Source organism: Rhinoraja longicauda, chromosome 9 (genome assembly GCF_053455715.1).
Source record: "Rhinoraja longicauda isolate Sanriku21f chromosome 9, sRhiLon1.1, whole genome shotgun sequence".
In the NCBI taxonomy this organism is placed as follows: Eukaryota; Metazoa; Chordata; class Chondrichthyes; order Rajiformes; family Arhynchobatidae; genus Rhinoraja; species Rhinoraja longicauda.
This window is the reverse complement of record NC_135961.1, coordinates 65368306-65390130: the sequence shown is the minus strand read 5'-3', so window position 1 is coordinate 65390130 and position 21825 is coordinate 65368306. Positions and strand designations below refer to the sequence as shown.

Sequence of the window (21825 nt, the reverse complement as noted above, 5' to 3'; positions counted from 1 at the left end):
CTAAAAATTAACCTACAAACCCGCACATCTTTGGGATGTGGGAGGAAAGTGGAGCACGTGGTATAGGAAAGTTTTATTAGTTTTGTTATTCAGTTTAGTTTAGTTTAGTTTAGAGATACAGCATGGAAACAGGCCCTTTCGGCCCACCGGGTCCGCACCGACCTGCGATCCCCGCACACTAACACTACCCTACGCACACTCGGGACAATTTTATATTGATACCAAGCCAATTAACCTACAAACCTGTGCCTCTTTGGAGTGTGGAAGGAAACCGAAGATCTTGGAGAAAACCCACGCAGGTCACGGGGAGAACGTGCAAACTCCGTACAGACAGCACCCGTAGTCGTGATGGAACCCGGGTCTCCGGTGCTGTGAGGCAGCAACTCGACTGCTGCGCCACCACCGTGATGTCCTGTATATCTCTTACTATTTATTCTACTGATAAAGAAACAAATTATAAAGTCATGATCACAATCTCCTTCGTGAAAGCCTGCTTTCCAGACGTGAAGCACCCGTTGTCGGGATCAAACCCGGGTCTCTGGTGCCATAGACAATAGGTGCAGGAGGAGGCCATTCGGCCCTTCGAGCCACCACCACCATTCACCAATGTGATCATGGCTGATCATTCTCAATCAGTACCCCGTTCCTGCCTTCTCCCCGTACCCCCTGACTCCGCTATCCTTAAGAGCTCTATCCAGCTCTCTCTTGAATGCATTCAGAGAATTGGCCTCCACTGCCTTCTGAGGCAGAGAATTCCACAGATTCACAACTCTTTCACAGCGTGCCGGTCGAGAGAGGACATTTTATCGTGCTATTTAATGAAGCTCGCAGACAGAAGAGGCAAGTTAAGGGAATGCGAAGGTTTATTTGTTCCGTACATTTGATGCGACAAGCGCCAGACCTCATCATATATAAAGAAAATTCCGACCTCGCAAAATGAAATTAACTTTGTACATTATGTATATTTTAAAACACAATCAGCATTCATATAAACATTTATAATATATACACAAAACCTTTTATCATCAGCACTTTAAGGTCCGCGAAGGTACACACGAATCAGTATTCTACATTCTGCACCGGCCACTGTTCACACCGTGGACCATTGATGGGGCCTTCTGAATCCATGCAGTAAAATCAAGATACAAGGTTACTTTCGAGAACTCTTGAGAGTGCAGTTCCCTCTATTTCAGTGCATGCAAGTGTTCGGCTGTCAGAGTTTAGCAGAGAGATCCACCAGCCTTTATTTGCAATGGGTCAGTGATCGCCTGGCAAATCATTGGTGTCTCATGGGAGTCCTAGTCGTGCGGGCCGGGTTAGACTGAATATCGCAACTCAACTCTCCCCAATCCCCCCCCAGGTATCGCACTCTGACTGAAACACCGGAAGCAGTTATGTGTCGACATATTATTATGTGCAGAAAGGAACTGCAGATGCGGGTTTAAGCCGAAGATAAACACAAAGTGCTGGAGGAGCACAGCGGGACGGGCGGCTTCTCTGGAGGGAAGGAACGGGCGACGTTTCGGGGCGAGACCCTTCTTCAGACTGAAGGGTCACCCATTCCTGCTCTTCAGAGGTGCTGCCTGGCCCGCTGAGTTACCCCAGCACATTTATTGTCTACATATTATTATCCTGATCTTTAAGGATGGATTCGCAGGATAATCCAACAGGTAAACTCGTTCTTTAATATCGTCGGATTTCTGCGATACTTTCAAAATAGCACCGAGATGCCCTTGAAACACGTAAGATTGCATCACGGTATTAAACCTAGATGGAGAATGTACCTTGCAAGAGTCGGCACACCCGAAAAAACTTCGTCATTGGAGCTGGTGAGAAACTGCAGGTTAAAATTGCATGCAGTGTTGATTAGACCCCTTTATCATGTGCAACCTACAGCGTATAATAACAGTAAACAGCCAACCGTGCCGGAAACATAGGATGCAAAATATCTGACTGATAAACATGGCTTTTAAGCTAGCAGCAGCGTTCAGGCAGATTCTGACTTCGGGCTTGGAATCTCAGAGAACGCAAAATGTCAGCCTAACCATTGGTCTGACACAGAGTGCTGGAGTAACTCAGCGGGTCAGGCAGCATCTCTGCAGAACAGGGATCGGTGACGTTTCAGGTCGAGACCCTTATTATTTAGGAGGAGTCTCATTGAAACTTCCCGAATGGTGAAAGGCTTGGATAGAGTGGACGTGGAGAGGATGTTTCTACTGGTGGGAGAGTCTAGGACCAGAGGTCACAGCCTCAGAATTAAAGGACGCTCCTTTAGGAAGGAGATGAGGAGGAATTTCTGTAGTCAGAGGGTGGTGAATCTGTGGAATTCCTTGCCACAGCAGGCTGTGGAGGCCGTTAATAGATATTTTTAAGGCAAAGATGGATAGATTCTTCATTAGTACGGGTGTCAGAGGGCTATGGGGAGAAGTCAGGAGAATGCGGTTAGGAAAGAGAGATAGATCAGCCGTGATTGAATGGAGGGGCAGACTTGATGGGCTGAATGCCCTAATTCTGCTCCTATCACTTATGACCTTGGTCTGTCAATCTGATCCTTGTAAAAACAAGGAACTGCATATGCTGGTTTATACCAAAGAAAGGCACAAAGTGCTGGAGTAACTCAGTAGGTCAAATAGCATCTCTGGAGAACATGGATAGGTGATGTTTCAGATGTGAAGAAGGGTTCTCCAGAGATGCTGCCTGACCCGCTGAGTTACTCCAGGACTCTGTGCCTTTTTTTGTGACCGGCACCTGCAGTTCCATGTTTCTACATCACAACTTGGGATCTCACCACCCCTAGCCACCCCGCACCAGCTAAAAGAGATGGGGGGCAAGGGAGGTTCTTGTTGTGTCTGCTGTCCACGTTCTCTGGAGACGCTGCCTGACCCGTTGAGTTACTCCAGCACTTTTGTGTCCGTTCTCGTTGTGTAATCCTGGATGGACTGAATATCTCCTGAATCTCACTCTTTCCCAAGCAGCACTCCCCAACTGAAAACTGGAACCCATCACTTTCTTATCCTGACCTTTAATGTTTACTTTAGATTAGTTTAATTTAGAGATACAGTCTGTGGAAACAGGCCCTTTGAACCACCGAGTCCATGCCGACCAGAGTTCACCAATACATTAGTTCTATCCTACACACTAGGGATAATTTACAGAAGACAATCAACCTATAAACCAGCACGACTTTGGGATCTGGAGAGGGACCTCTGGATATAATAATGGCTTAGTTCTAGTTTTGTTTCGTTTAGAGATAGAGCGTGGAAACAGGCCATTCGGCCCACCGAGTCCGCGCTGACCAGCGATCACAACTATCCTACACACACTAGGGACAATTTACAATTTTGTCCAATTAACCTACAAACCTGTACGCCTTTGGCGTGTGGGAGGAAACCGGAGAAAACCGGGTCACGTACAAACTCCGTACAGACAGCACCCGTAGTCAGGATGGAACCGGGGTCTCTGGCGCTGTGAGGCAGCAACTCTGCCGCTGCGCCACCGTGCCGCCCTACGGTACAGAACATGGGAACTCCATACAGACGCCAACGTTTCAAGCTACCAATTCCTCGGTGCGGGCACGTTTAGGCTGACTGCCTGCCCCCATGGCTCTGGAGAATGCTTTGGCCCCTCGTCCTGCGACTTAAAAGGACTGTGAAACACCAGAGACCTAACTGAGAATTTGCACGTCCAGGTGCCGTTTGCTGGAAGCCACGCCATTCCAACCCATGGCTTCTGAAACTAAGGAACGAATCTCAGCAAAATATAAACAGAGAGGAGCAAACACGGATCCCCCCACTTGACACCAACTTAAAACAAAACGACACCAGGATCTCCCTCTGGTGTGCAAGAGATACTCTGTTAACACCCTGCACCACATTCCAGCTTGGCCATTGATCTTAGCCCAACCATATGTTCTGGAGCTGAGGTGTTAAAATACAGTTCTTCAAGCAAAAGAGAATAGTTTGTTCATTAATCTGCTATTTCACCCACGCCCGACTTAATTTAATGCTTTAAACGTTTTTTTCCCCCAAGGGAGTCACAATTAAGAGTGTGAATTAGAACAAGGGTTCTCGAGGTAGGACGGCACAGTCTAATGCAAGTCCCGCAGCGGTAGAGTTGCTGCCTTATGGCGCCGGAGACCCAGGTTCGATCCCGACTACGGGTGCTGTCAGTACGGAGTTTGTACGTTCTCCCTGTGACCTGCGAGGGTTTCCTCTGAGATCGTTTTCCTCCGACGCTCCAAAGACGTGCAGGTTTGAAGGCTAATTGGCTTGGTATAGGTGAAAATTGTCCCTAGTGTGTGCAGGGCAGTGTTAGTGTGCAGGGATCGCTGGTCGGCACGGGCTCGGTGGGCTGAAGGGCCTGTTTCCGAGCTGTATCTCGGAACTAAACTAAACTAAACTAAAGTCACGCTGCAAATGAGCATGGGTATTGATACTGGAGACAGAAGGCATTTAAGCTGTGGGACTGTCGTGATAAAGGATTCCATGATCTTTAAAGGCAATCACATTAATTCGGGGATAGACCCAAAATGCTGGAGTAACTCAGCGGGACAGGCAGCGTCTCTGGAGAGAAGGAATGGGTGACGTTTCGTGTCGAGACCCTTCTTCAGACACCTATCCAAGTTCTCCAGAGATGCTGCCTAACCCGCTGAGTTACTCCAGCACTCTGTGCCTTTCACTGTAGTACATGTTTGTGAAGGTGACTGGTTCTTTCCTACACATTAATTCAGGGCACTGATTGTAGCTATTGTGCATGAGGTACCTTGACTTCATAGCAATGGATTTAAGGGTTTTTGACTTCAGCAGGATTCAGCAGGGTTGAATTCAGCAGGATCCTCTTTTGAGAATGCTTAGAGAGGTGGTATTAGGAAACTGAGCTGCCATTTGGAATCAAATTGATTGTTTATAAAAACTCAAAAAATTCAAGCATACACTGGCACAAAGTGCTGAAGTACCCCAGCGGGTCAGGCAGCATCCCTGGAGAACAGGCGACGTTTTGGGTCAGGAACTTTTCAGACCCAAGCTGAAATGTCACCTATCCATGTTCTCCAGAGATGCTGCCTGACCCGCTGCGTTACTCCAGCACTCTGTCTTTGTAGGTGAACCAGCATCTGCATTGCTTGTGTCCAGAAGCCAATGCTGGTTGAGTTTTTAGTTTGGAGATACAGCATCGAAACAAGCCCTTCGGCCCATGCCGACCGTCGATCAACCACTCACACCAGTTCTTATGTGATCCCACTTTCCCATCCACTCCCTGCACACACTAGGGGACACTTTACCGAAGCCAATTGACCTGCAAACTTGTAGACGTCTTTGGGATGCGTGGGGGAAACCGGAGCGCCCGGAGGAAAGCCACGAGGTCACAGGGAGAAGGTGCACCTGAGTGAGGCCAGGATCGAACCCGGGTCTCTGACGCTGTCAGGCAGCAACTCTACCACTGCCCCTTTAAAAAAGGTTGATCTTTAAGTCACAAAGACTATGGAAGCTGAGCATATTCTAAATTTGCTGTGGGGGAAATGTGGACTCTCCGTTTGAAAACCCTTTCAACAAGTAAATGAGCTTCTTCATTGTTGGGTGTGCAGTGGCTGGTGTGTGTGTGTGTGTGTGTGTGTGTGTGTGTGTGTGTGTGTGTGTGTGTGTGTGTGTGTGTGTGCAGTGGCTGGTGTGTGTGTGTGTGTGCTGTGGCTGGTGTGTGTCTGTGTGTGAGTATGTGTGTATGTGCGTATGTGCACGTTGTGGCGTGTGTATGCAGAGGTGTGTGTATTTATATGCGTGTGGTGTGTGTGTGTGCATGCGTGTGTGTGTGCGTGTGTGCATGTGAGCGAGTGTATGTGTGTATGTATGTGCGTGAGGTGGCATGTCTGTAGTGTGTGCGTGTGCGCGTGTGGTGTGTGCACGTGTGCCTGTGTGTGGGGTGTAGTGTGTGTGCGTGCGTGCTGTGGTGCGTGTGTAGTGGGGTGTGCAGTGGTGTGTGTGTGTGTGTGTGTGTGTGTGTGTGTGTGTATGTATGTGCGTGAGGTGGCATGTCTGTGGTGTGTGTGTGTGTGCGCGTGGGGTGGAGTGTGTGTGTATGTGCATGCAGTGGTGCGTGCAGTGGTGTGCGTGTGTCTGTGTATGTGTGTGCGTGCGTCTGTCTGTCTGAGTGCGTTGGCTGGCCATCCTCACGTTCTGGGTGTACCTGGCGCTCAGTGAGGAACATTGATCGCCCTCGTGCGGGGTGTGAGCCTCTGCTCGGACCGTAAGCGCCGACTTACTTTGTTTCCCTGAGAAGACGGGAGGGCCCGTGTAGTTTGCTCGGCGAGGCCTGACTCTAAATGTGTTTGCGGGTGGATGCAGAGGATCGCGATGGTCTGGGCTACAACGCTCTCCCCACAGAGGACGTTTCCACCGGTGGGGGAGACTAGGACCAGAGGTCGTAGCCTCAGAATTAAAGGGCGCACCTTTAAAAAAAAAAGAGGTGAGGTGCTACTCCTTTAGTCAGAGGGTAGTTAATCCGTGGAACTCATTGCCACAGGCGGCTGTGAAGGCCAAGTCAGTGGATAGTTTTAAGGCAGAGAGAGACAAATTCTTGATTCGAACGGGTGTCAAGGGTTATGGGGAGAAGGCGCGAAAATGGGAGAGATCAGCCGGAGTAGACACGATGGGCCGAATGGCCTAAATCTACTCCGAAAACTTGTGAACTTGTGACTGGGAGAGGACTAGGAAGGCACTGGGAAATTAGCAGGCTCCAACCAAGACAATGACGATACAAAAACACGACAACAAAAGACCATTAAAATGAAATTAAAATGCCATAACATCGAGTGGGCAGCAATCATTCCACCTTCGGGCTCTCCTTTAAAACATTTTTCATTGTAAATATTACAATCCTCATCGCAGAAAGAATTTCACATTTTTAAAAGTCACACGAACCCGCACAGTTGGGCCGCCAACTTTCCAAATGTGTCGCTAAACGTTCGAAACACAATGCCTTTTTTAATTTTTAAACGAGACTCAAAAGGAGCCCCCCCCCGGAAAAAAGTTTACAAAAATTATAATTTTCTGTGTATTTACATATATATTTTTTGTTTTTTATCTCCTTCAAACATTTCAACAAAATGATTAGATAATTCGTCTTTGGCAACATTTACGCCGACTAAACATCTATTTCCCTCCATTCTACAGACTGGACCCAAGTCAGCCTGGAAATCCGAGTGCATGTGATTGAATATACAACACAAACCCCACCTAAACATGCCTGAGTTTAACGTTTTGGCTAATTCATGAATGATTATTTATTGCAGTAATCACAGATAAAGATAAATATACATTTCAAGGGCCTGCTCGCAGTAACAACAACTGTGTTTTTTGTGTCTTTTCTTTTTTTTTTTGTGTTTCAAAAAAGAGACTCCGGAAAAAGGCAAAAAGGGTGATTGAACAAAGAACATCTGCAGAACGAACATGAGCAGCAGGTCGAACAAGGTTTTCAGAGTCTTCCCCTTTGGTCTTACCCCCTTCCCCATCCCACCCCACCACCTGAGGCCTCTCTCCCCCGACCCCACCCACCCACACCGACCGACACACTGTACCGGAGGATGGGTGTTGGTGGCGTGTCGCCCAAAGGTCCACTGTGTGCTCCTGCTCCTGCTCCCGGTGTGGGGTTTGGGATGTCCGCCCTCCCTTCTCGCTCTGCCCCGCTGGTCCGTGAACGTTGAAGAGGAGTCTCGCGCCGTCTCCACTCCTCGTCTCACATTTGGTGGGTCGGAAGGAGCTCTAGTCTTCCAGCTCAAAGTTGGATTCGTCGTAGAGTTCGGGTCGAGTGGAAGGGGCCCGTCGGGAGTACTTGAACCTCAGGTAGTCGCCCATCTCATCCAGGACGTCCAACACCTGCAATGGATCATACGTTGTTCATACGTTCAAGGTCATTCGGCCCAACAAGTCTACTCTGCCACAGTTTAAGAATAAGGGGTAGGCCATTTAGAACTGAGATGAGGAAAAACTTTTTCAGTCAGAGAGTTGTGAATCTGTGGAATTCTCTGCCTCAGAAGGCAGTGGAGGCCAATTCTCTGAATGCATTCAAGAGAGAGCTAGATAGAGCTCTTAAGGATAGCGGAGTCAGGGGGTATGGGGAGAAGGCAGGAACGGGGTACTGATTGAGAATGATCAGCCATGATCACATTGAATGGCGGTGCTGGCTCGAAGGGCCGAATGGCCTCCTCCTGCACCTACAGTCTATTGTCGATCATGGCTGGTCTATCTCCCCCTCTCAACCCCATTCCCCTGCCTTCATAACCCCATAACCCCGGACTCCCCTACTAATCAAGAATCTATCTATCTCTGCCTTAAATATATCCATTGACTTGGCCTCCACAGTTGTCTGTAGCAATGAATTCCACAGATTCACCACCCTCTGACTAGAAACATAGAAAGATAGGTACAGGAGTTGCCCTTGGAGCCAGCACCGCCATTCAATATGATCATGGTTGGTCATCTAAAATCAGGACCCAGTTCCTGGTTTCTCCCCATACCCCTTGATTCCGTTAGCCCTAAGAGCTATATCTAACTCCCTCTTGAAAACATCTAGTGAATTGGCCTCCACTGCCTTCTGTGCCAGAGATTTCCAGAGATTCACAACTCTCTGGGTGAAAAGATCTTTTCCTCATCTCAGTCCTAAATGGCCTACCCCTTATTCTTAAACTGTGGTCCCTGGTTCTGGACTCCCCCAACATTGGGAACATTTTTCCTGCATCTAGCCTGTCCAATCCCTGAAGAATTTTATATGTTTCTATAAGGTTTCCTCTCATCCTAAATTTCAGTGAATACAAGCCCAGTCAACCCATTCTTTCCTCATATGTCAGTCCCGACATCCCGGGAATTAACCTGGTGAACCTACGCTGCACTCCCTCAATAGCAAGAATGACACTCCTCAAATTTGGAGACCAACATTGCACACAATACCACCAGTAGAGCTACTACCCACGGAAAAAAGCAGTTTTTATGTCTGGCTGTGGCTGCTTTGACAGTCTGGAGTTGCCTTCCAGAGGGAAGTGCTTCAAAGAGTTTGTGGCCAGGGTGAGAGTGGTCAGAGATGATCTTGCCCGCTCGCTTCCTGGCCCTTGCAGTGTACAGTTCGTCAATGGGGGGGGAAGGTTGCAGCCAACAACCTTCTCAGCTGTGCGAACGATCCGTTGCAGCCTCCGGATGTCGTGCTTGGTGGCTGAGCCAAACCAGACCATGATGGAGAAGGTGAGGACAGACTCTACGATGGCAGTATAGGATTGGACCATCATTGCCTGTGGCAGATTGTGTTTCCTCAGCTGCCGCAGGAAGTACATCCTCTGTTGGGCCTTTTTGACTGTGGAGTCGATGTGGCCCCCCCATTTAAGGTCCCTGGAGATGATGGTTCCAAGGAACTCAAATGACTCCACAGATGTGACTGTGGTGTTGTTGATGGTGAGTGGGGGGAGGGGAGGGGGAGCTCTCCTAAAGTCTACAATCAGTTCCACTGTCTTAAGAGCATTGAGCCCCAGGTTGTTGCGATGGCACCAGGACGTCAGTTGTGTCACTGTTGTGTTACACTATCCTTGATTCCCCTCGTTAGCCACGGTTGAGCCACCTTCCCCATTTTATTTTTTCGCCAGACAGGGATGAACAATTTTTGGAGGTCATCCATGCGGTCTTTAAATCTTCGCCATTGCATCTCCACCGCCAACCCTTTAAGTATAATTTGCCAGTCTATCCTAACCAATTCCCATCTCATACCTTCAAAGTCTCCTTTCTTTCAGTTCAGGACCCTAGTCTCTGAATTAACCATGTCACTCTCCACCCTAATGCAGAAATCCACCATGTTATGGCCACTGTTGCCTAAGGGGCCTTGCACAACAAGATCGCGAACTAACCCTTCCTCATTACACAATGCCCAGTCCAGGATGGCCTGCCCTCTGGTCGGTTCCTCTACATATTGGTTTATAAAATCATCCCGTATACATTCCAGGAAATCTCCTCTTCAGAGCTGCTACCAATTTGGTTGGCCCAATCTATATGTAGATTAAAGTCACCCATGATAATCGCTGTACCTTTGCTACACGCATCCCTAATTTCCTGCTTGATGCTATCCCCAACCTCCCTACTGCCGTTTGGTGGTCTGTATGAAGAAATAAATTCCTCCTCATTTCCTTCCTAAAAGAACGTCCTTTTATTCTGAGGCTATGACCTCTGGTCCTAGATTCTCCCTCTCCACATCCACTCTATCCAAGCCTTTCTCTATTCTGTATGTTTCAATGAGGTCCCCCCTCATCCTTCTAAACTCCAGCGAGTACAGGCCCAGTGTTGTCAAACGCTCATCATAGGTTAACCCACTCGTTCCTGGGATCATTCCTGTAAACCTCCTCTGGACCCTCTCCAGGGGCAGCACATCCTTCCTCAGATAATGGTGCCCAAAATTGCTCACAAATGCTCCAAATGTGGTCTGACCAGCGCCTTGTAGAGCTTCAGCATTACACAGTAGGCCTGTCTTTGCATTCTAGCCCTCCTGAAATAAATTGCATTTGCCTTCCTTACTACCGATCCAACTTGCAAATTAACTTTTTTGTTATTTTAGTTTTCAGTTTAGAGTTACAGCACGGAAACAGGCCCTTCGGCCCAGAGTCCACACCGACCAGCACCAACCACTACACAACACGAGGCACAATTTACACTTATACCAATTATACAAACCCCAGCCAATTAGCCTGCAAACCTGCACGTCTTTGGAGCGTGGGAGGAAACCGAAGATCTCGGAGTAAACCCACGCAGGTCACGGGGAGAACGTACAAACTCCGTACAGACGGCGCCCGTAGTCGGTATGGAACCCGGCTCTCTGGTGCTGCAAGCGCCATAAGGCAGCAACCTTTTCGCTGCACCACCTTTGCTAGCATATGTTAATGCGCATTAGTGCGTTGTATGTTGTATGTTGTCATCGAGCGGGAGAGACTGACCGTGTCAAGCATCTGGCGTGTGTGGGCGGCGGAGAGGCAGAAGCGAGCGCGGGACTCAACGATGGGCGTGGCGGGGAACCCCACCACCACCACCCCGATGTTCTTCTGCAACATCCTTCTGGCAAACGCACTGAAAGAAGAATGGTCCGTTACACTGACTCCCTGTGGTAAACAATGGCAACAACAGCAACAACAGCAGCAAAAGCTGCAGCAGCCACAGCATTATCGCCATGATCAGCCATGATCACAATGAGTGGCCCTGCTGCCTCGAAGGGCCAAATGGCCTCCTCCTGCACCTATTTTCTACGTTTCTATGTAATAGCAACAGCAACAACAATTGGCAATCACATAGATCAGGTTTTTTTCCAGTTCAGTTTAGAAACATAGAAAATAGGTGCAGGAGGAGGCCATTCGGCCCTTCGAGCCAGCAGCGCCATTCATTGTGATCATTGCTCATCGTCCCCAATCAATAACCCGTGCCTGCCTTCTCCCCATACCCCTTGATTCCACTAGCCCCTGGAGCACTATCTAAGTCTCTCTTAAATCCATCCAGTGATTTGGCCTCCACTGCCCTCTGTGGCAGAGAATTCCACAACTTCACAACTCTCTGGGTGAAAAAGTTCCTTCTCACCTCAGTTTCAGTTTAGTTTACTGTCACGTGTGCCGAGGTACAGTGAATAGCTTTTGTTCCGTACTGCCCAGTCAGCGGATAGAGTAAACACAATTACAATCAAGCGGTCCACTCTAAACTAAACTAAACCTTAAAGATCAGGATGATGAAGCGATAGGTGGACACGTTGTTTTTAGTTGCCGTTCGATGGCGTGTCTGGGTTTAGACGATGGTGAGTGGGGGGGTTGTGAGTGTGTTGGTCTGTGGGTCTGAGGTTTGCGTGTGTCGGACTGCTGAGCAGATGGATCAAGTGTGTGGGATGGAGAGTTCAGTTTAGTTCATTGTCACGTGTGCCGAGGTACAGTGAAAAGTTTTAGTTGCGTGCTAACCGGTCAGCAGGAAGACAACACGTGATTACAATCGAGCCATTTACAGTGTGCAGATACATGATAAGGGAATAACGTTTAGTACAAGGTAAAGCCAGCAAAGTCCAATCAAAGAAAGTCCGAGGGTCACCAATGAGGTGGATAGTAGTTCAGACTGCTCTCTGGTTGTGGTAGGATGGTTCAGTTGCCTGATAACAGCTGGGAAGCAACTGTCCCTGAATCTGGAGGTGTGCGTTTTCACACTTCTATACGTTTGCCCGATGGGAGAGGGGAGAAGAGGGAGTGGCCGGGGTGAGACTGGTCCTTGATGATGCTGCTGGCCTTGCCGAGGCAGCGTGAGGTGTAGATGGAGTCAGTGGAAGGGAGGTTGGTTCGTGCGATGGTCTGGGCTGCTGGCCTTGCCGAGGCTGCGCGAGGTGTAGATGGAGTCAGTGGAAGGGAGGTTGGTTCGTGCGATGGTCTGGCCTGTGCCCACAATTCGCTGCGATTTCCTGTGGGTGTAAACTAAACCGTCACTAAAATGGTGGAAGCTAAAACAATGTTGCGGAAGGAGGGGGTGACGGGAGGGTGGTTCGTACCCGACTTTCCCCGGCATGTAGAGGAGCAGGGGCACCACGGGGGAGTCATCGTTGCCGTAGGTGATGAATCCCAGCTCTCGTAGCCGCTGCCTGAAGTAGCGAGTGTTGATGCCCAGTTGCCTCACCCGCTCAATACCTGTGGGGGAGAGAGCAGAGCGGTGTGAGTGGACGAGTGAATGAGAGAATGAATGAGTGAATGAATGAACGAATGAATGAACGAATGAACGAGTGAATGAATGAGTGAATGAATGAATGAACGAGTGAACGAATGAACGGATGAATGAACGAATGAATGAGTGAATGAGTGAATGAATGAGTGAACGACTGAATGAACGAGTGAATGAATGAGTGAATGAATGAACGAGTGAATGAACAAATGAGTGAATGAATGAATGAACGAGTGAATGAGTGAATGAATGAGTGAACGGATGAATGAATGAACGAATGAACGAGTGAATGAATGAACGAATGAATGAGTGAATGAATGAATGAGTGAATGAATGAGTGAACGAATGAATGAACGAGTGAACGAATGAATGAACGAGTGAATGAATGAACGAATGAACGAGTGAATGAATGAATGAACGAGTGAATGAATGAACGGATGAATGAGTGAACGAGTGAATGAACGAGTGAATGAGTGAATGAATGAGTGAATGAATGAGTGAAGGAGTGAATGAATGAAGAAATACTTTATTGTCACTTGTGACAAGACACAGTGATATTCTTTGTTTTGCATATCCAAGGTATGCAAACAGTCGCCACGTAAAGGGCGCCACATAAAGTTACAAAGTCGTCCTTGTTCTTCCCCCCCATCACCCTTCCCCCTCCCCACCTAACATTCTCCGCATTGTACATATCCTTATATTCAGCCTGCGTCTAATTCTGGCCCCGACAGAACATCCCAAAACTGACCCGCTGAGTTACTCCAGCACTTTGTGTCTACAGTCACAGTGTGATACCGCGTAGAAACAGGCCCTTTGGCCCAACTTGCCCATGCTGGCCAGCGTGCATGTCCCATGCCACCATGGTTCAGTTTAGTTTACTTTGCAGGTACAGCATAATAACCGGTCCTCGGCCCACCCAGTTTTTGTCCCGTCAAACATTAAAGTAAGATCTATTCAGTTCGATTCTCACCTAAAGTTGACCCGTCGAGTCCCATGAGACATTTTAGTGATCTGATAATTTGTTCTGCTATCGGTGGAGGCATTGAGGTGGCGTAGACAGCACTGTGGGAATAGCCTCGTATGTAGTCCACGAGCTCCTGCAAGAGATAAGGCCACAATGTCATCAATCACCGCAGCAGAATGAGACCATCCGCCCCATCACCATTCAATCGTGGCCGATCTATCTCTCCCTCTCAACCCCGTTCTCCTGCCTTCTCCCCGTAACCCCTGACACCCGCACTAATCCAGAATCAGTCAAGCTACACCTTAGAAATATCCATCAACTTGTCCTTTACAGCCGTCTGTGGCAATGACTCCCACAGATTCACAGGATGTGCTGGATTTGGAGACAGTGCAGGGGAGGTTTACCAAAATGATGCCTGGATTAGACGCTTTCAGCATCAAATTGGCCTGATATTGTGATATCGTATTGGACAGCTGTTCCTTTAGTTCATTTGGAGCAGAATTAGGCCATTCGGCCCAGCAAGTCCACTCTGCCATTCTATCGTGGCTGATCTATCTCTCCCTCCTAACCCCATTCTCCTGCCTTCACCCCATAACCTCTGACACCCCCGACCAGCCATGATCACATTGAATGGTGGTGCTGGCTCGAGGGGCTGAATGGCCTACTCCTGCACCTATTGTCTATTGTCTGTTGTCTTTCAGGAAGTAGCTGACCGGTTTTGTTCAGACGCGATGGGACTGAAGTGGTTCCATTAGTTGACAGGGCGTGGTGGTCAGGTCTAGCGTTTTAGTTTTAGAGATACAGCTTGGAAACAGGCCCTTCGGCCCATCGAGTCCACACTGACCAGTGATCACCCACCCGTACACTGGTTGTATCCTAGACACGAGGGACAATGTGACAATTTGCAGAGCCTGATTAACCTGCAAACCTGGAATGTGGGGGGAAACCGGAGCACCTGGAAGAGACCCACGTGGTCACGGGGAGAACGTGCAAACTCCACACAGAGAGTACCCGAGGCCAGGATTGAACTCAGGTCGAAGGTAGACACAAAATGCTGGAGTAACTCAGCAGGTCAGGCAGCATCCCGGGAGAGGAGGAATGGGTGACGTTTCGGGTCGAGACCCTTCTTCAGACTGATGGAAGGGGAGTGGGCGGAACAGAGGTAGAATGTAGTCGGAGACAGTAAGACTAGTGGGAGAACTGGGAAGGGGGAGGGGATAGAAAGGGAAAGCATAATCTCAACCCGAAACGTCACCCATTCCTTCTCTCCCGAGATGCTGCCTGACCCGCTGAGTTACTCCAGCATTCTGTGTCTTCCTTCGATTTAAACCAGCATCTGCAGTTTTTTTCCTACACATTGTACCCAGGTCTCTGGCGCTGTGAGGCAGCAGCTTCACCAGCTGTGCCATTGTGCTGCCCCTAGTTCAGTTAATTTATGTTGCAGATACAGCAAAGGTAACATGCCCTTCATCCGACCGGGTCCACGTCGATCAGAGATCGCCCGACCACACTTGCTCAACCTCATCCCATTTGCACATCCACTCCTTACACACGAGGTGGGAATTTACAGAGGGCCAATTAACCTACAAACCCGCACGTCATTGGGATGCGGGATGAACCCGGAGCCCCCCGGAGGAAACCCATGTGGTCACAGGGAGAACGTGTAAACTCTGCACAGACAGCACCCAAGGTCAGGATTGAACCCAGGTCTCTGACGCTGTGAGGCAGCAGCTCTAGCAGCTGCGCCAACGTGGGCAACTCCTGCTCCCAATTCCTGTTTCTTGTGAATGTGGAAATATTGAAGAAATCACAAGCGGTCAGAAAAAGACTAATTTCTCAGGAAAAATAAACACAAAGTGCTGGAGCGGGTCAGGCAGCATCTGTGGAGAACATGGATAGGTGACGTTCCCAGAGTGCTGGAGTAACTCAGTGGGTCAGGCAGCATCCGTGGAGAACATGGATAGGTGACGTTTCACAGAGTGCTGGAGTAACTCAGCGGGTCAGGCAGCATCTCTGGAGAACATGGATAGGTGACATTTCAGGTCAAGACCCTTCATCAGACACAACCTGAAACGTCACCTATCCGTGTTCTCCAGAGATGCTGCCTGACCCACTGAGTTACTCCAGTACTTTGTGTCTTCTTTTGTAAACCAGCATCTGCAGTTCCTTGAATCCTAATTTCTCCGGTACCTGCCATACCATCAGACAACTGCGAGAGGCAGTGCTGCACAAGGTTAGACATACATTGCTCATTAGCACCCTCGGCTGGCCTCCACAAGTACTGCAACCTTGCAATCCATTCCAACGCCATTTGATCCATTTAATTTACCAATGATTTACAAATTGCCCGAGCTAAAACTGCAAAATGCAAAGAGTTACTGACCATAAAGATATTTTAGACTTCTCCATCAAAAGAACCTATGGGGGAAATGGTTGGGAAATTTTAAAAGGAAAAGTGCTGGTGTAACTCAGCGGGAAAGTTGTATTTTCTGTGGTTAAATAAATATTAGTCATAGAGTGATAGTGTGGAAATAGGCCCTTCAGCCCAACTTGCCCACACTGACCAACATGCCCCAGCTACATTAGTCCCACCTGCCTGCGTTTGGTCCATATCCCTCCAAACCTGTCCTATCCATGTACCTGTCTAACTGTTTCTTAAATGTTGGGATGGTCCCAGCCTCAACAACCCCAGGTTCCCATTAAATATTTTGCTCTTCACCTTAAACCAATGTCCTCTACCTTAAACTCTGAAGAAGAGTCCCAACCTGAAACGTCACCTATCCGTGTCCTCCACCGATGCTGCCTGACCAGCTGAGTTACTCCAGCACTTTGCGCTCTGCGCAAGATTCCAGCATCTGCGGTTCCCCAGTTCGGCCAAGAGACCCAAGGTCCCGTGGTACGATTTCCCTTGTAGATATGACTACGTCACAACGTTCTCCTGAACATACTCTCAACAATTCTACCCCTCCCAACGCACCCGGGACAGTTTACATAGGGCTAATTAACCCACAAACCCACACGTCTTTGGGATGTGGGAGGAAAACCGGAGCACCCGGAGAAAACCCACGCAGGTCAGGGGGAGAACGTGCAAACTCCGTACAGACAGCACTCGTAGTCAGGATGGAACCCGGGTCTCTGGTAGTCGTGCCAGCTGATTGTAACATGGAATACGTTTGTAAATTTGTAGGTGCTCTTTATGTGGCCACTCTTTGCATACCCTGGGTGTGCAAAACATAGAATATCACTGTGTCTTGTCACATGTGCCAATAGAGTATCATTCATTCATTCGCTGTGCTTCCTCAATGTAAATCAGTCGCGCTTGTGCCTCGGTGCTTTGATGCAAACTGTATCATTGTGCCGCTGTGTTCAGTAAACAAATGATAGTCAGGCGTACGTAGGAAAGTAGACACAAAATGCTGGAGTAACTCAGCGGGACAGGCAGCGTCTCTGGAGAGAAGGAATGGGTGGCATTTCAGGTCGAGACCCTTCATCAGTCTGATCAATGGTCTCGACCCGAAACGTCACCCATTCCTTCTCTCCTTCTATCCAGAGATGCTGCCTGTCCCGCTGAGTTACTCCAGCATTTTTTTTGTATATCTTCGATTTAAACCGGCATCTGCAGTTCTTTCCTAAGCAGAGGAAAGTGTTGTCTCCTGTTCCATCCACGGTACCGCAGCGGTAGAGTTGCTGCCTTAAGGCACCAGGGACCCGGGCTCCATCCTGACTACGGGTGCTGTCTGTACGGAGTTTGTACGTTCTCCCCGTGATCTGCATGGGTTTTCTCCGGGCGCTCCGGTTTCCTCCCACACTCCAAAGACGTACGGGTTTGTAGGTTAAAGGGGTTCGGTAACAATTGTAAATTGTCCCTAGTTTGTGGGATCGCGCTAGTTTACGGGAGGGGGGGGGTGGGGAGGGGTGTTGCTGGTCGGCAAGGACTCGGTGGGCCGAAGAGCCTGTTTCCGCGATGTGTCTCGAAAGTCTAAACTCACTGGTTTAAAGGCTGAGAGAGGGTCCTAACAGCACAAGGGAAGAGCAGAGAAAAGCACAAAGTGCTGGTGGAACTCAGCGGGTCAGGCAGCATCTGTGGAGGGAATAGACGGGTGACGTTTTGGGCGGGGAGCTACCTTCAGAACAAGACAATAATCAGCAGTAGGTGGCCTTTGGAGATGCAGTCCAGCTGTACATAAACTGTACGTAAACTGTACGTGCCTCTGGCAGCTTGTGTTCTACTTCTTCTTCTTCTTAAGCCCTTGGCTCCTCTAGGGAGCATAGGCCATTGACAAATGTCCTCCACCTCACTCGGTTGTTGGCGGTTCTTTCCAGATCTCCCCAGTTGAGCCCACTCCCAGACACTTCTGCCTGGACACCTCTTCTCCAGCTGTTCCTGGGGCCACCTCTTTTCCTTTTTCCTTGGGGGGGGTTCCAGTTCAGGGCTTGCCGGGTGATGTTTGTGGCAGGATTTCTGAGGGGGTGTCCAATCCAACTCCATTTTCTCTTTCGAATTTGTAAGTCAATGGGATCCTGGCTTCTGAAATAGACCCTTCAATGCATTATCGTTGATCAGACGTTGCTGGCTTTACCTTGCACAAAACATTATTCCATTATCGTGTATCTGTACACTGTAAATGGCTCGATTGTAATCATGTGTCGTCTTACCGCTGACTGGGTAGCACGGAACTAAAGTTTTTCACTGTACCTCGGCACACGTGACAATTAACTCAACTGAACTGAGTGCCTATCAATAGACAATAGACAATAGGTGCAGGAGTAGGCCATTCAGCCCTTCGAGCCAGCACCGCCATTCAATGCGATCATGGCTGATCACTCTCAATCAGTACCCCCTCACTCCGCTATCCTTAAGAGCTCTATCCAGCTCTCTCTTGAAAGCATCCAACGAACTGGCCTCCACTGCCTTCTGAGGCAGAGAATTCCACACCTTCACTACTCTCTGACTGAAAAAGTTCTTCCTCATCTCCGTTCTAAATGGCCTACCCCTTATTCTTAAACTGTGGCCCCTTGTTCTGGACTCCCCCAACATTGGGAACATGTTTCCTGCCTCTAATGTGTCCAATCCCCTAATTATCTTACACGTTTCAATAAGATCCCCCCTCATCCTTCTAAATTCCAGTGTATACAAGCCCAATCGCTCCAGCCTTGAACAATATCCACGTTCATTTGTTCTATATCTCTCTATATCACCGTCTTTATCTCTCGTCTCCCATTCCCCTGATTGAAGAAGGGTCTCGACCCAAAATGTCACCCTTTCCTTTTCTCCAGAGATGCTGCCTGACATGCTGAGTTACTCCAGCTTTTTGTGTCTATCTTTGGTTTAAACCAACATCTGCATTTCCTTCCTACACACACTGCCCATCTATGTTAATCCCCATCTGTATCAATCAGCTTGATCTTTTGTCTGCTCAGTTTAGTTTCAGTTTCAGTTCAGTTTATTGTCACGTGTACCGAGGTACAGTTAAAAGCTTTTGTTGCGTGCTAACCAGTCAGCGGAAAGACAATACATGATTACAATAGAGCCATTCAGTGTTCAGATACATAAGGGAATAACGTTTATAGACAATAGACAATAGGTGCAGGAGGAGGCCATTTGGCCCTTCGAGCCAGCACCGCCATTCAATGTGATCATGGCTGATCATTCTCAATCAGTACCCCGTTCCTGCCTTCTCCCCATACCCCCTGACTCCGCTATCCTTAAGAGCTCAATCTAGCTCTCTCTTGAATGCATTCAGAGAATTGGCCTCCACTGCCTTCTGAGGCAGAGAATTCCACAGATTTACAACTCTCTGACTGAAAAAGATTTTCCTCATCTCCGTTCTAAATGGCCTACCCCTTATTCTTAAACTGTGGCCCCTTGTTCTGGACTCCCCCAACATTGGGAACATGTTTCCTGCCTCTAACGTGTCCAACCCCTTAATAATCTTATACGTTTCGATATGATCTAAAATCTAAAGATTTAGTGCAAGGTAAAGCCAGCAAGGTCCGATCAAAGGTAGTCCGAGGGTCACCAATGTGGTAGATGGGAGAGGATAAGTCTGCTCTCTAGTTTGCGGTAGGACGGTTCAGTTGCCCGATAACAGCTGGGAAGAAACTGTCCCTGAATCTGGAGGTGTGCGTTTTCACACTTCTGTACCGTTTGTAGAGAGGGAGAGGGGAGAAGAGGGAGTGGCCGGGGTGAGAATGGTCCTTGATGATGCTGCTGGCCTTGCCGAGGCAGCGCGGGGTGTAGATGGAGTCAGTGGAAGGGAGGTTGGTTTGTGCGATGGTCTGGGCTGCGTCCACGACTCGCTGCGATTTATAACCCTAACCCTAATACCTTTTGAGGGGGGGGTGGGGGGAGGGGAGCAGGTTACCCTGGACCTTCACACCGACCTTCTTGCCGGCGATGTACCCTCCGGTGGCCCCGAAACTTTTGGTGAAGGTTCCCATCAGCACGTCCACATCGGCCGGGTCCACCCCGAAGTACTCCACCACGCCCCGGCCCGTAGGCCCCACCGCCCCGATGCTGTGCGCCTCGTCCAAGTACAGGTAGGCCTTATACTTCTTCTTCAGTGCCACGATCTCCGGCAGACGCACCATCGAACCCTCCATGCTGCAACGACAAGAGTATTGCGTTCACTTCTGGGCACCGCGTTACAGGAAAGATATTGCCACGCTTGAAAGGGTTCAGAAATGATTTACGAGGATGTTGCCGGGACTAGAGGGCGTGGGCAACAGGGAGAGGTTGAGCAGGCTGGGTCTCTATTCCATGGAGGGCAGGAGGATGAGGGGCGATCTTGAGAGGAAAATCATGAGAGGAATAGATCGGGTAGATGCACCAATGAGGTAGATGGAAGGGCAAGAGTCTCTTGCCCAGAGTAGGGGAATCGAGGACCAGAGGACATAGGTTTAAGGTGAAGGGGAAAAGATTTAATATGAATCCGAGGGGTAACTTTTTCACACAAAGGGTGGTGGGTGTATGGAACAAGCCGCCAGAGGAGGTAGTTGAGGCTGGGACTATCCCAACGTTTAAGAAACATTTGGACAGGTTCACGGATAGGACAGGGCAGACAGAGAGTAGTGTAGCTGGGACATGTTGGCAAGTTGGGCCATAAAGGGCCTAGTTTCCACACTGTATCACTCTATGACTCTAGGGGCAACAAGACAGAAGGAAACGCATGGAGACCTGTTTCCGGAATGTTCCCTGGGTTCCTCAAAGCCAGCATCAACATACTGTGGACGGCTCGGTTGGAATCATGTACAGGTTCTGAGCTACTATCTACCTCGTTACTATCTCTAACCAGACTATACTGAACTGTATCTTGCACTAAATATCATGTATCTGTACACTGTGGACGGCTCGATTGTAATCACGTTTAGTCTTTCCGCTGACTGGTCAGCACGCAACGAAAATTTTACAACTTATATAGACAACTTATATATATATATCCAACAAATCATCCGCCAACATTTCCGTCACCTACAACGGGACCCCACCACTGGCCATATCTTCCCATCCCCTCCCCTCCCTGCGTTCCGCAGAGACCGTTCCCTCCGTAACTCCCTGGTCCGCTCGTCCCTTCCTACCCAAACCACCCCAACCCCGGGCACTTTCCCTTGCAACCGCACGAGATGCAACACCTGTCCCTTTACCTCCCCCCTCAACTCCATCCAAGGACCCAAACAGTCTTTCCAGGTGAGACAAAGGTTCACCTGCACCTCCTCCAACCTCGTCTATTGCATCCGCTGCTCTAGATGTCAACTTATTTACATCGGCGAAATCAAGCGCAGGCTCGGCGATCGCTTCGCTCAACACCTGCGCTCGGTCCACATTAACCAAACTGATCTCCCGGTGGCCAAGCACTTCAACTCCCCCTCCCATTCCCAGTCTGACCTTTCTGTCATGGGCCTCCTCCAGTGCCATAGTGAGGCCCACCGGAAATTGGAAGAACAGCACCTCATATTTCGCCTGGGCAGCTTGCAGCCCAGTGGTATGAACATCGACTTCTCCAACTTTAGATAGTTCCTCTGTCCCTCTCTTCCCCTCCTCCTTCCCAGATCTCCCTCTATCTTCCTGTCTCCACCTATATCCTTCCTTTGTCCCGCCCCCCTGACATCAGTCTGAAGAAGGGTCTCGACCCGAAACGTCACCCATTCCTTCTCTCCTGAGTTGCT

General features: G+C 49.0%; 1 protein-coding gene across 2 annotated transcripts in view; it reads right to left on the bottom strand.

Annotated features, from left to right (window-relative positions):
• Nucleotides 1-7554: 7554 nt before the first annotated feature.
• sptlc3 (serine palmitoyltransferase, long chain base subunit 3) overlaps nt 7555-21825 on the bottom strand; it is a 55053-nt gene continuing 40782 nt past the window's right edge. For both annotated transcript variants that reach the window (XM_078405942.1, XM_078405943.1), the window contains exons 8-12: nt 20044-20263; nt 13666-13792; nt 12529-12664; nt 10955-11084; nt 7555-7865 (exon numbers count right to left, since the gene is read on the bottom strand). In XM_078405942.1, the coding sequence (XP_078262068.1) occupies nt 7752-7865; nt 10955-11084; nt 12529-12664; nt 13666-13792; nt 20044-20263 (727 nt within the window). In that variant the 3' untranslated portion in view covers nt 7555-7751. The remainder of the gene's footprint in view (nt 7866-10954; nt 11085-12528; nt 12665-13665; nt 13793-20043; nt 20264-21825) is intronic.